This window comes from Larimichthys crocea, chromosome IX (genome assembly GCF_000972845.2).
Source record: "Larimichthys crocea isolate SSNF chromosome IX, L_crocea_2.0, whole genome shotgun sequence".
In the NCBI taxonomy this organism is placed as follows: Eukaryota; Metazoa; Chordata; class Actinopteri; family Sciaenidae; genus Larimichthys; species Larimichthys crocea.
In genome coordinates, this window is record NC_040019.1 from 740,771 (window position 1) to 754,148 (window position 13,378).

At 40.3% G+C, this 13,378-nt stretch overlaps 1 protein-coding gene across 2 annotated transcripts; it reads right to left on the reverse strand.

Moving 5' to 3' along the window:
- Positions 1-8,112: 8,112 nt before the first annotated feature.
- Positions 8,113-11,806, reverse strand: LOC104926605 (beta-1,3-galactosyl-O-glycosyl-glycoprotein beta-1,6-N-acetylglucosaminyltransferase 4). 2 transcript variants are annotated; one of them, XM_010740492.3, is made up of 3 exons: positions 11,549-11,806; positions 11,391-11,446; positions 8,113-10,113 (listed from the first exon to the last, which is right to left on the reverse strand). In XM_010740492.3, the coding sequence occupies exon 3, from the start codon at positions 10,110-10,112 to the stop codon at positions 8,820-8,822; it is 1,293 nt and encodes a 430-aa protein (XP_010738794.2). In that variant the 5' UTR covers position 10,113; positions 11,391-11,446; positions 11,549-11,806; the 3' UTR covers positions 8,113-8,819. The 2 variants fall into 2 exon arrangements, with proteins under 2 accessions (XP_010738794.2, XP_027137724.1); XM_027281923.1 differs by lacking the exons at positions 11,391-11,446; positions 11,549-11,806 and adding an exon at positions 10,281-11,379.
- Positions 11,807-13,378: the final 1,572 nt, after the last annotated feature.

A 13,378-nucleotide genomic window follows, 5' to 3' on the forward strand; every position in this document is an offset into this window, starting at 1 on the left:
TCTTTTCAGCTGCATCACGCTGCAATATTTTTGTATATTTCTCTGTCAGCTGCACCTTGACAGGTGACATTAGGGCTGGGATGGTTTATCTGATCACACACACACACACACACACACACACACACACACACACACACACACACACACACACACACACACACAAACAAACACAGAGCTCTGCTTGAGCGAAGGAATATGTCAGAATGTGTGAGGGGAGCAAAGTTACGATCGCCGAGAGAGATTTCAGGCAACACGGACAGGCAAGATCAGGGACTGTCAGAGTGTCACCCTCAGATTTATCCGGAGCCTCAACAGCCTTTTCAAGGTTTACTAGATAGATGGATGCCATAAAGTGATACATGCGCACTATAAAATGAACAGAGGGGGAAGTAAGCCATGCATAGCCGCGGCTGTCAGCGACTGTTTATGCACCCAGGTGGGCACCTTTTGGACACATTAAGTCATGGCTGTGCAAAAATAGAACAAGCAGCTTCACATCAGTGAGGAGAGAACGGGCTTTTGATGATCCCGAACAATGAGGTGCATCATTTATCACATATGGACATTTAGATTTGTCTTTGTTTTGATTTTTAAACTGCAAAAATGAAGAAATTAAAATAAATAAACGGTTAAAACGGCTAAAAAACAACGAGTAAATGTCAAAAAACGACTAAAGAAATGAGCTCATGTTTAATTTGTACAAGCTGCACTCCATATATAGTGTCATATATGCATGCACGCATATGTCTTCTGTATAAAAGCATCATATCTGCAGGATTTGTCATGTGCACAGAGGGATGTGATGGGCTATGAAACAACCACCTTCTATTTGTTTATTATTTATTATTTTTTAACTTTATTTTGCATGAATGAATTACACACATTTAAGTCTGTGAGACGGAGCCATAAGAAGTGCAGTTAATAGACAAAACATGACACATATTTCAGGATAATAGAATATTATAGATGATTTATTACTGAGCGTAACGTGATGGAAATATGGTCTGGTCATGATTCCAAAGAGAACACTTTATACACTCTATAGATATGGCAGTGTTTGAATCTAGTCTAATTAAATTGGACTTAATTAAAGCTATTTAATTGTGACATCATTTTCCAAACAGTAAATCTGCGTACAACCCGCCAACCTGAAACAGGAAACGTGACAGTTTTGTGTCTGAAATGAGACAAAAGAGAAGAGCAGTGTCTTTAAAATATGAGCCGAGCCTCCCACTGACACACAGCCACAGCGTCATCAAGTGGATTCAGACCGCCGCTGCACACACACACACACACACACACACACACACACACACACACACGAGTGTGTCTTTACAATATCTGGAAACAAGACAATAATGAGTGAGATCTGTATTTAGCAGCAACGAAGACATCCAAGTTGCAATTCAGGTACGTTTGAAGTCCTTTTTTTTTTCATCCGGCGTGGTCAAATCATTTATTAAAAACTCCAAGGCCAGGAGGATAAAAAATATATATATATAAAGTATAATAAAACAAGCAGGAGAGCCACAATGCCAGAACGTTGTGTGAATGGCTCGTTTAAAAGAAAAGATTCGTCTGAAATTTGAAGCCTGAGATATTTTCTTTGTCGTTGAATAGATTATTCTACCTTCAGTGTTTTGCCTAATATTCAAATGTTGTAGCCATAATCTAAAGTGGAAAGAATACAGCTGAGGTTGATGGTCAGAGTCTGTCAGAGGATTAAATCAAATCAGATTTTATTTGTATAGCCACAAAGTCACAAAGTACATTTTCCTCTGAGGCTTTACAATCTGTACAGGGAGTGACACCCTCTGTCCTTAGACCCTCGGTTCGAGTGAGGAAAAACTTGCCCACAAAAAACCTTTAACAGGGAAAAATGTGGAAGAAACCTCAGGAAGAGCCACAGAGGAGGGATCCCTCTCCCAGGACGGACAGACGTGCAATAGATGTCACGTGTACAGAACAAATCAACACAAACATATTGTACAATTAGGATAGTAGGATGTAGGCAGACAATGGAGCGATGATACTGAATGGGATTTTCTTTACTGGATTATTATCAGCTACTAAAATAAAAAGATATGTGAGCGTACAGATGTCAGTTTTTGTATCAATATTATGTATAAATATGAGCATTAAGAGACGGTGAAGTGAATCCTTTAATAGATGCACCTATTTATTGAGTTCATGTTTACCGTGGGTCCCAGTTTAAAGTGTCACACACCGTCAGAGCAGGTGGAAGTGTTGTTTCATGGTGGGAAAGTTTCACAGCGTTGCTTTAAATGAAAATATCTGAGCTGTTCAGAGCGTGTGCTTCTCAGAGGAACTACCGGTTTCATCTTGAATTAGAAAAAAAACGACTTTAATTTAAAAAGAAATGTGAGAACGCTTTGTTTAAGTCTGAACTGTGAAGTATTTGAAAGCTGAAACTCTCTGTGTGAAAGTGTCTTTGTGTATCTTGACCAATATTCGGCGTAACTTCCTTTTTATCTCTCTGAATAGCTCTCTAATCTCACTGCGACTTCCTCCTCGCAGATGGACCCAGCCACCTTCAGCAGCTCTATGACTTCTTGGTCCACTGAGCTGGCGCCTGCTGCAGAGTATAATTTCCTCTTAAATCTGGTAAAACAGGAGGTGGGTAAAACTGTAAATGTCAGGCTGAACTTGAACGTGATCCAGCTCAGCGTCTGTGCCTTTTCATTGTGCTGCAGTCAAATGCATCAGTCGCCCAGATTAGACGAGGAGGGGGCGACTGATGCATCTGGAGCAGATATTCATGCTCACCTGGCTGCGAGTCTCAAAGACTGTGGGAGCTTTGTTGTGGTCCTTCTCCAGAGCAAACAGCAGACACATACGTGAAGGTGGAGCAAAGCGGTCAGATCTGATTTTCAACCATTTCCTCTGACAGTTTCTAAAAGTTTGTTCACACCATAACCCATGGTGTGAACAAGTCCTTAAAACCCTTGAAAGTTTTTGAATTTGAAAGGGAACGAATGAAGGCCTTAAATGTTTTTGAAAATAGACATAAACAGACAAATGTCTGACAGCAATAATTTCAAAAACTAAGTTTTACAGAGAAACACTGTTATTTTTTACAGCTCTTCACTGAATTATTATGATGACACCTTTAATAAATTCACAATACTTTACAGCCCTACGGAGAAATGCTGTGATTTATGATCAAACACCTTTAATTGTGATATTATTTACAGAGTAACATCATTATTTTGCAGATTTTAACTGAATTATATTCAAACACCTTCAATAAACTGATGATACTATGCTACAACTATTATCTAGTGACCACTCAGCAACAGATAATACTTTTACCGTAAATTCAGTTATTTCCCATGAGCTTATGATATTTTTAATTTATTTGTTACCTTGAGTAACTTGTCATTGTTTCACACTCCACCTACACCTAAAGCGAAAGTGATGAACGTGCAACAGCAATCGACAGGCCTTGTTGTGTGTATTCATTTTCAGTTAAGTCTTTAAAAAAAAGTCCTTGAATTTTTAAAGTTCCAGGAGGTGTGGGAACCCTGCTAACAGGGATGTCAGGTGTTTTAACATTTGAATGGCAGGTTCCTTTCAGGCAGAGACGTCATCCTCCCGAGGAACAGCCAGGCGGGTCAGTGGAAGCTTTTCTTTGGCTGACTTTAAAGGTGCAGCTAATGGGTCCAGAATCCAGCTCCGTGCACGTCCAGAGCCGCTAATGGTTCACATTTGCATATCTAAAACCAAAATAGCCCGAAGCACAACAACAAAAAGTGGTTTTGTATTACCCTAAGATAAACACAGACGTCAAACTCAGCAGACTGTATCAGTCATGTTATACGTGTTGTGTCTGGGTGGACATTAGCAGAGCAATGCAGCTCAGATAGAAACCTGACACCTGTGAGACACGTGGTTAGAGAGAGGCCAACATGAGCTATTTAAGACCTTTGGCATGGCTCGCTCTGCGCACCCCTCTCGCTTTAGCACCGACCACAGAAGCTTAGTTTAAGTTCATCGCTAAGTCCTCGCCTGACAAACAGCTTGGCAGACGTCATTCTTTCAGACAGTCGCTTAAAATTGAATTGAAGTTACAAGAGCTGCTGATGTTGACATGAAGTACAAGAGACAGGAAGTGGAAACCACAGCCAAAACAAACAGGATGAAGAAAAACACCAAAACACCAAAAAAACGTTTTGGCATCCAGCAGCTCCACGATGCTGAAGCGAGCAGTGGAAGTAACAAAACCTTTTCCTGGCAAAAAGAGAAATAGGACGCTTGTTGTTAAAGACATAAACGAGAATAACAAGTTGTTGTATTTGTGACCTTATTTCACGCAGATTTTCACACACGGCTTTAGCAGATAACAAAAAGCCTCATAACTTATGCCAGAGATCTTTGTTAGTATTTACTGAAGTGTTTGCGCCTCGCCCTGAAACAAACCTGCAGCTTCTCACCGTGTGGCGAAAATTATACATGTCAGCTTCTCGGAAATGGAAAAACAGAAGCTATGCAAAAGACATGTCACTGACAAACATGACCCCCACTTCAATTTTTGATGTGGCATCTTCACACTTAGTGAAGCAGGTCATCTCCATGATCAGTGTTGTGCATTGTGTGACTGAAGCTGTGTCAAAGATCAGATCTGTGGTCGGAGGGGAGGATGTGCAGAGTGCAAAACTACTGCTAACATCAAAACCAAGTGTTTCAGCTGTGGAGCTGCAGATCGATCTAAAATATCAATGGCATCGATACCAACGTTGGTATCGGTATTGATCAACACTTCCGTGATGAGATCTTAAGTTTTTAGTTTCCCGTTGTGTAACTCTAAAGTCTAATTGTTCATTAATTTTAGAAGGCTGATTGAATATGGGCTATTCAGACAGTCATATAATACATTCAGCCAGATGAAAAGAATAATAAAGATGTATACCTCAAAGCCATTTGCATATTGATGATGCATTCACTTCATAAATGACGATGCATTGCTCTCCCCTGCACAAAAGTATCAGTATCGGTATCTGCAATACCGGCCCTGTATTCGCTTGGTGTAATATCTTTTATTTGTTTGTCTCTAAGGGTAGTTTCAAAGTTTTTTTTTAAAAGTGCTAGACTCCCACTAGATGAACTGATACACATCTTCCTTTGAGGTTGCGGCTGATAAACCGCTGTGGAAAATGTAATTATAGGTCAGTAGATACGAAATACAGAGTTGTATCGAAACCCCAGTAGTCCAAAAAAGGTTCCCATTGAACCAAAGACACTCTGTTATTCCAAAAAACAAACAACCCTAACCCCCCTGTGGTCTTATCAATTACCCGGTCACCCCTCAGAGGGTTATACTTACTTTTTAAAAACATAACCAACTCATGTTGATGCTTAACTCTAACCAGACTGCAAACGCTCTACACCATTAACCACAAGTTTTTAGCACAACGAGGTCACATGACTATTGCTACCGTGACAACGAAGGTCATCTGACCATCGTCGCAGATCCTGAGTTGTCTGGTTTTGCTTCCTGTTGGCAGAGTTTCCTTTTTGGCACCCGACCATTCGAACATCACAACGTTCGGCTCATTTAGGACATGATGGTTAATTTTTTACTCACTCGTACCTTTTTATACTTTTTAAAATATTCATCTTTTTCCAAACGTGACATTTCTACATCCTACAAACCTTCAACACTTTCAACTTTCAACCACTTCTACATACTTCCAGCTACAGACTATAAGACTGCATACTATTCTTTGAATTATTACAGTTTAACTTTGAGGCTTTTGTTTTAACTTCTACTGTCCACGCCACGTTTCCGCAGCATGCAGTTTTCCAGTTAGTTACTTCTCTTCTTGTATTTAGTTCATGTTTTCTTGTCAGGTCTTTTGTTTTTCTTCCCCAGTCCCGTGTTCTTCGGACTCCCTGCTGTTCCCCGTAGGGAAAAATAAAAATAGGACTGCCTCTCCTATCTTAGATCTGGATTGTTCTTTGTTAGACTTGGATTCAGTTTGTTTTGGCCTGGACTCCTTGACTCCCTTTCAGATATTTTCTGTTTACCTACGTGTTCAGTAAGATATGAAAATGACCTTTGATCAAACCTACACATCTGCATTTCTTGAAATGAACCATAACCATAAAAGAGAAAAATGACTCAGGGATACAGGATAAAAACTCGGTAATTGTGTTGCATGTGTTTTGTTTCCAACTGTTGTAAGTTTGAGGGTTTAGCAAATTATATAAACTGACAGACCAACACCTGAACATGGAAAACACCTGCTGGAGTCCACAGGTGTAGTGTTCCCACACCCTCTGTCACTCACACAAACGCAAACTAGAATGTCCTGCGGAATTAATAATTTACTAGAAACTAATAACCGCCATCAGGACTCCTACTTGTTCCGCGACTAATGTGTCGAGGTGAGGAGGAAGCAGCGAAGCCAACGACACTCTGAACGTGTCTGTTAACGCCTCTGCGTGTAAGGTAATAGTTAGAGGTTTGGAGAGACTCCTGCCGAATTCATGGTAGTCAGGGGACACCGTCTAACATACGTGAGGAGAAGGTGCACGGTTACATTTGATGTCTGTATCTTCTTTCTGTCTGCAGTCGATCCTCACATGGGTGTTTCTCCATAAGATGTTTTAAATGTTGTTCAGCACTAACCATCACCCCTTCAGTCACCTTTAGGGCCTGTAGTCCTTGATAGCACCACAGAAGGAAGTTGAAGTTAAAAACTGAATGCCCACTTCCTGTTTCTCTGACAGTTTGCAATGCCAGACAGCCAGTGATGGATTGTCTCTTACACATTTTTTTAGGAGGGTTATTTTTAAAGATGTTTTCCCCCCTAACTTTGCCGTATTGTTTGACCGCAGCATAAAAATTCACAGGATACCAATTAGTTTGCTCATATGGTGGATTTCCTGTGGATGCTTACAAGAGAAGCAACAACTCCTGAAACCTTTAAAGTGTATTTGCAAGAAGTGACTCACTCTCGAGCAATCTTCCAGCCTTTATCATGTCTGGAATGTTGCCCAATCTTGAAGCTTTCTGCAGTGTAACATTTAACTTTTACACAGAGAATGAATTATGTGAAATGTCAACGTCATCTCTCTTGTGTCCTGACACACCCATGTATACAAATTATGTAAGCACTTATGCAATGCAACCCACACTGAAAAGTCTGGCGAGCAAACAAACAGATATAGCAGATCAGTGAGGACAACATGTTTTGTTTCATGTCTCCACAAAGGAAACTTTTTGGAAGGTTCCTCATTTTCTGGCTCTGACAAAACGTTGTAACGTGGACGTACATCTGAGCGATTAAAGCAACTTGCACGCCGAGAGCTATTCTGGACTCGTGTTATGTTTCTGATGAAGTGGAATTTAAACTCCCCCTCAACATTGCAAAATGCACGAGCAGTTTTTATGACCTCGCAACTATTTTTCGATCCAATCTGAAAGTTATATAAGGACATGTGGGTACTTGAAAAATCCAGTGAACATACACCAATCATGGACTTTTTCAGGGGTTTTCTTTATTTTCTGCACAAAACCAATTATTAAAAATTGACAGTACCCTGCCAGCAGCGTATACTTATCTCAAAAATTGAGCCATGTCAATCAAAACACACAAGGTTGGTACAGTGAACCTGCTAATGGTTCATTAACTCAAAGTATATATTTTTTTTATGTCTGGAGCGGATGTTTGAGCTCTGTTATTATCATCATCATTATTCCTCAGTCTGTGCTGCAATAAGAGTTGAAATGAAGCTAATGAGGAAGTGATAAATTCCTTAAGTGGTTGCTTGAGGCTGGCTCCAGAAGTGAGTCAGTCCCTATAAGTCCCCATGTTAAAATGGTCACAACAGAAACTTCACAGCAGAAATAAACATGTTTCCAGCCTGGTACAAAAAACAGTTTCTATAGTTAATTTCCCCGTTCATGACAACTGTACTGAGGATTTATAGAATCACCTGTTCAACTTATATTAAGGCTTAAAGTTATGCAGGATTAAGAGCATGATTGCTTGATTGACGGGTAAGTGCCGTGATATGATTTATTGATTTAAGATTACAAAATGCTGGCACTACATTCACGCTGGTCTCAAAATGTCTTTAAAAGAAAAAGATTAAAGCCTCTGAAATTGGCTGAATTTAGACTGAATGTCAGTAAAAATCTATTTCTCCAATGCCATGTTTTAATAAACACAGTTTTTGTCGGATGTTGCATATTTTAGCAAGGCTGCAACTTGCAAAAATGTTGGTAAAAAAATTCCCTTCACTTTAAAAAATGCAAGATGACGAAATCAAAGATATTTTCTGACCAACACCAAGCAAAATCTCCCCAAAAAACACAGATTCTTCTGTTCGAGAAGCTTGAAAAATCACCAAAACATCAAATCATCTATCAAAAATATTGCAGATTAAAGGTCCAGTGTGTAACATTTACGGGTATCTATAGACAGAAGTGGAATATAATCATCATAACTATGTTTTCAAGATGTTTATGTTACCTTAGAATGAGCCTTTTATATCTACAGTACAGAAGGAGCGTTGTCTACGGAGTCCGCTATGTTGAATCGTGTTTCTACAGCAACCCACAGGGACAATCCAAACACTAGCTCTACATATGACCTTTCACATTTTTTCCCAAGTTTCACGGCCAATGTAGTTTCTCCTTCATGCTTGAATCAAGTGGGAGAGGTGACAGATTTTCAGTTGATTGCAATCTGAAACTTGACCATTAGATGGCACTAAATCCTACCCACTGGACCTTTAATTTTCTGTTGATTGACTGATCAGTTAATCATTGCTGCTCCACAGTTTTCTGGTTAACCTTTACAAGTGTTAGATGTCGCTGATTGAAATAACTTTTGCTTTTCCGCCAGCTTCTCCTCGAGGCACTGAATTAGAACCGGGTCCACGTTAAAGTCAAACTTGTTGGCGAACCAGTGACCATAATTGAGTAACCACCGCAATTCTGCTGCACCGTAAATACAAACGCTGCGAATGTGGGTCCCCGTGCAAGGTGGGTATAGGTTCCCCTCCAGGTATTGCCACTTCACTAGCCTGGTCTTACTCATCAGGTCAGTGATATCAGGCTGGTTTCTGGGCACCGCAGCGGGTACACCTTCCAGTCGCACAAGCGTGGCCCAGAAGTGTTCATCCGGGGAGTAGGTGTCCTCAGACCAGGCCAGAAAATCCTTCACCACGATCGAGCGGCTCGTGTACTCAACAAAGGCCCGTGATAAGACAAAGTAGGCATTGCCGGAGAACACCTCAATGCCGTGCGGCGGGGGGGATTTTAACTGCGCAGTTCTCACTGGAAGTTGTTGATATTCAAAGCTGACCTCCTTCGGCTCATAGTGAAAGGTGAACCTTTCCTTCTTAACTTGGGTGGGTCGGCTTGTCTCCAGCATATTAGCTCCGTTCAGCTTCTTCAGTTCTGACACCAGCTCAATGTTGGACTTGAGCGGGAAATCCTGCCCACAGAGGTTGATGATATATTTCCACTTGACTTCTGACCCCAGAAGGTCCGACATGCAGTTGAGGTCAGCTTTCAATCGACTGATGCTGGCATAAACGACAGACTCCCGCTTGGAGGCGATGAAGACGTTGGGCAAACAACGGGCTAACCCCTCCATGGCGGAGATGAATTCAGGTGAAGACTTCTGATCGTAGTGGATGCAGTAGATGTTACTGGGCGAGTACAGCACCTTGATGAGTCTTTCTACCATCCATGCAGATTTATGCACAACCATTGAATAAGCAAGAGGGAAGTGTTTCTCTTCCTCCGACACACAAATGTCATCATAACCTCTGGACTTGGTGAACAAAGGGCAATCTGAGGTGAAGTTAACCAGACTTTCATCTGTGTCCTCCACAACTTTGTTCCGTCTGATGATCAGGGATTTACCCACCTCCACCGGGTCCATGTCATAGATGGCCTCACAGTTAATATTGTGTCTGTGAACTGTCTGGATGCCATTTAAAACCCTTGAGGTAGGTGACAAATCAGCGATGAAGCTGTATATCAGGCTCAACAGCAGGAGACACAGAGCCAGCAGTGACAGCAATGAACGCATGAAGCTTCTTGGTCTGAATAATGAACATCTCGTACTCATTCTGTGGTGAAAGAAGAGAAAGTGCACGGTGAGAGGGAACAGAAACCAAAACTTTTCAACATAAAAGTTCATGAAATCTGAGCACAAAGAAAACTACATGTCAAATTAGTGAATAAGGAAGCAACAATCTGGGAATCTTTACGGTATACAGGGAGTATTTTTAATTACCGTGTTCTGGAAAGAGATGCACGCAGGTCACAGGTGCTTTGCAGCTGAGACTGTCCTCCGTGGGGACTTTACGCATTGACATTGCGTGAGTTCGGATGCAGGTTGAGTTTCTTGTAGAAGAAACGTGTTCAGTTTGTGAGTCATGTTTCAGTTTTGTGCTGTGACTCTCACTGTGAATGATTTCACAGAAATGTGACAGGACATGAAATCACTCGTTCATGAGCTGGATTGTGTTTTTCAGTTGAGTTGTATTTACTTACAGAAGCTGTCATAACTCAAACTGTCATGACATGCCAGTTTAGCCGGTAGATGAACTGTTTTTCTTTTTTTTTTTACTTAAGTCATATTTACTTACTGTTGGAACTTTGTTGTAAGAAGGGTTTCACTGTAACAGCTCAGTCCACAGTTTGCGTACGCATAAAGCTGACCTACCTCAGGCTTACTGAATCCTCTCTAAATAAACAGATCTACTTTCCAACATAGGTGATGTATGCGGTATGCAAATACTAATTTGTATCTTTGACTTCTCTTTGTTTACAGTGTCCACCACAAATGTAAAGTATCTTACATATAATAAATGTAGTTTGCCTATCCTCACCCCTTCAGTGTGGTAAATATTATCTCTCTCACACTTCACCTTGGCAACTTTTATCATTTAAAAAAAATGTTGTTCTTATTGCAAGAATCTGTCAACTGTGATTGCCAGAATTTAACCAAAATGTCAACAGTATTACAGGAAAGAGATGGCAGTACTGTTGATTTCACGTTTAAGGCTGACGTTTTACCCTATAATTACACGTTTTTACCATATAATTGACATGAAAATACCACATGAATAAAGGTTCTCCCGTTATATGACAGTGTCTACTGTAAAATGAACAATCTGTCATTACAAATTCTATTTTATCCTGTATGAATTTCTTTAAACTGCAGCATGAATACAGGTTTCTGCCGTGTGGAATAAGCTTAGTTGAGAATATCTGCGATATCTTTTCAAGTTTCCGGATTGTTGCCCTCTTATTCTCCACCTTTACACCTTTATTCCACATTTGAATTGGGATCAAACGCATTCTTCTTTACGCACAGACTTTTTATTAAATGCACGCTCACCTTGCTCCATACGCGGGTGCCGGTCAGCCTTGCAAACCGTTTCACCAAGTCACACCCTTAAAGTTGTAGAAAAACGAGGACATTTTTTTTTTCATGCAGGCGTTTCTGTTTTTACACACAATTAATCTTTTATAAAATAAACAGGAGAGGCAACTTACCGACGTGAGGAGAAATAAGAACATTTATATACATTTATCCTTCGTGCCGCTCCACGTCTTTACGCACGGCTGGCGCGGTGCCTGTTGACTTTATCAGCTCCCAGTGAACTGCAGCACGAGAGTGAAGTTTCCACATGGTTTAACCAAAGATATGATTTAAAAGAAGAGAGCATAAAAAGCTACATCACGCTTTGAGTAACAGTCTGAGTCACTGTGTGTCAGTAACTAGAGGACAACGGTGCGCTGTGACAACCCAGAAAGAGAGGGAGGGGCCAAAATGTTTTTTTTTTTTTTTTTCCCATTTTATATCTGAGATATGTGTTCACACACACAAGACCTGTTGCATGTTGTGAGAGTTATACAGATAACTCAGTGAGGAGGTTGGAGCTATGCGCAAATTACATGTCTCCCTGCAGCTGATTAAAGGGGATGAATTAAAATCCCGTGGCTGGAGTCATCTGAACTCACTAAAAGAAGAGAGGGAGAGACTGTATGTGTTCATAGAAACTGGGGCTGCTTGCAAAAAAACTCACTTTTCTTGTCTTGCAAAGTGGCATGTGGACACAATTGTTGTTGTAACTGCCAGGGCAAAGAGGAAATGTGTACAACTGAATTCCTTCCCTGATTATCCTCTGTCATATGAGAGCTTCCAACAGAGAACAGAGGAATTAGACTGAGAGTGAAAGGCAATGACAGAAAAAATGTATTAAAAATGTTTCACTGAAGTAAAATTGACACTGGAGTCAGTTGTTTTAACGTCAGACAGGTTCTGCTGGCTCCACCGAGTAAAAAATAAATGTATTCTGGATTACCAGCGTTGAATAAATATCCGTCTTGTTTTGTTCAAATATTCCTCAGGGGTGAGTTTTAGGAGACAACATTTGGTCTTAATTTAGGAAATTCCTTTTGGAGTTTGACACACAAAAAGAAATGTAGATATAAATCCTACATTTTATTTGTGTAAAACAGTTAAACATTTAGTAAAGAAGCTTTTTGACTTTGACATTTACTCCAATCTACCGTAGTTTTGCATTAGAGACAGGTCAAAGATGGGTGAAACAGATTGTGTTCTTTCTGGGAGAGAATAAAGTGCAGTTATTTATCCAAGACTTAAAAGGGAATAGGTTTATTTCTCTGATGTCCGTATGATTGGCTTTCATTCAAAGCAAATATGAAAACAGGATTTTTACAAGCACAAGTCTGAAATATGGAAACTGTACCTGCAGGAAGTCAACGTAATGTTCATCCAGATAGAAAGAGAGCCTGTGTGGGCTGGTGGAATGACTCATTGTAAGTTTCCAACAGGGAAGTAAACCTGTACTGCTTGTTTGGTCGCGACTTCTCGTTGATTTATTAGTAATTTCTTTTGAATTTTTATTACTCTCTGCGTTATAGATTAACACTTCAGTCACCTTGAATGGTTTTCAATTAATAGGTGTGTGTTGTATATAAAACAGATCCTGACAAAAGTCCTGAGTTTGCAATAATGTGACACTTATTTTACTTTTTTAGAGCTTCTTATGTTTGAGGTATGTGATCATATTATTTACGTTTCACTTATTTTTCTCTGTAATTGATTTTCCCTGCAGGTACCATCAACTGAATGTTTTGTCTCACCTCAGTGCTTCTTTCATGGATGTGATTATCTGGTTATGTGTCTTGGCATAGCGTTTAACAAGCTGTAAACATCAGTGTTAACAGAGACAGGTGATAACCGGCGTCGTGATACCTGCGGAGGTAGATGTGGAGGTAGATCAACAAACTCTGAAATTACAAAACTTGTGACATTGTAACATTTCTTACCACACTTCCCTTAGAATGAATGCAGCC

Excerpts from the sequence above, each read along its gene's own strand:
- LOC104926605 (XM_010740492.3), bottom strand. The coding sequence starts at position 10,112 with ATGAGTACGAGATGTTCATTATTCAGACCAAGAAGCTTCATGCGTTCA.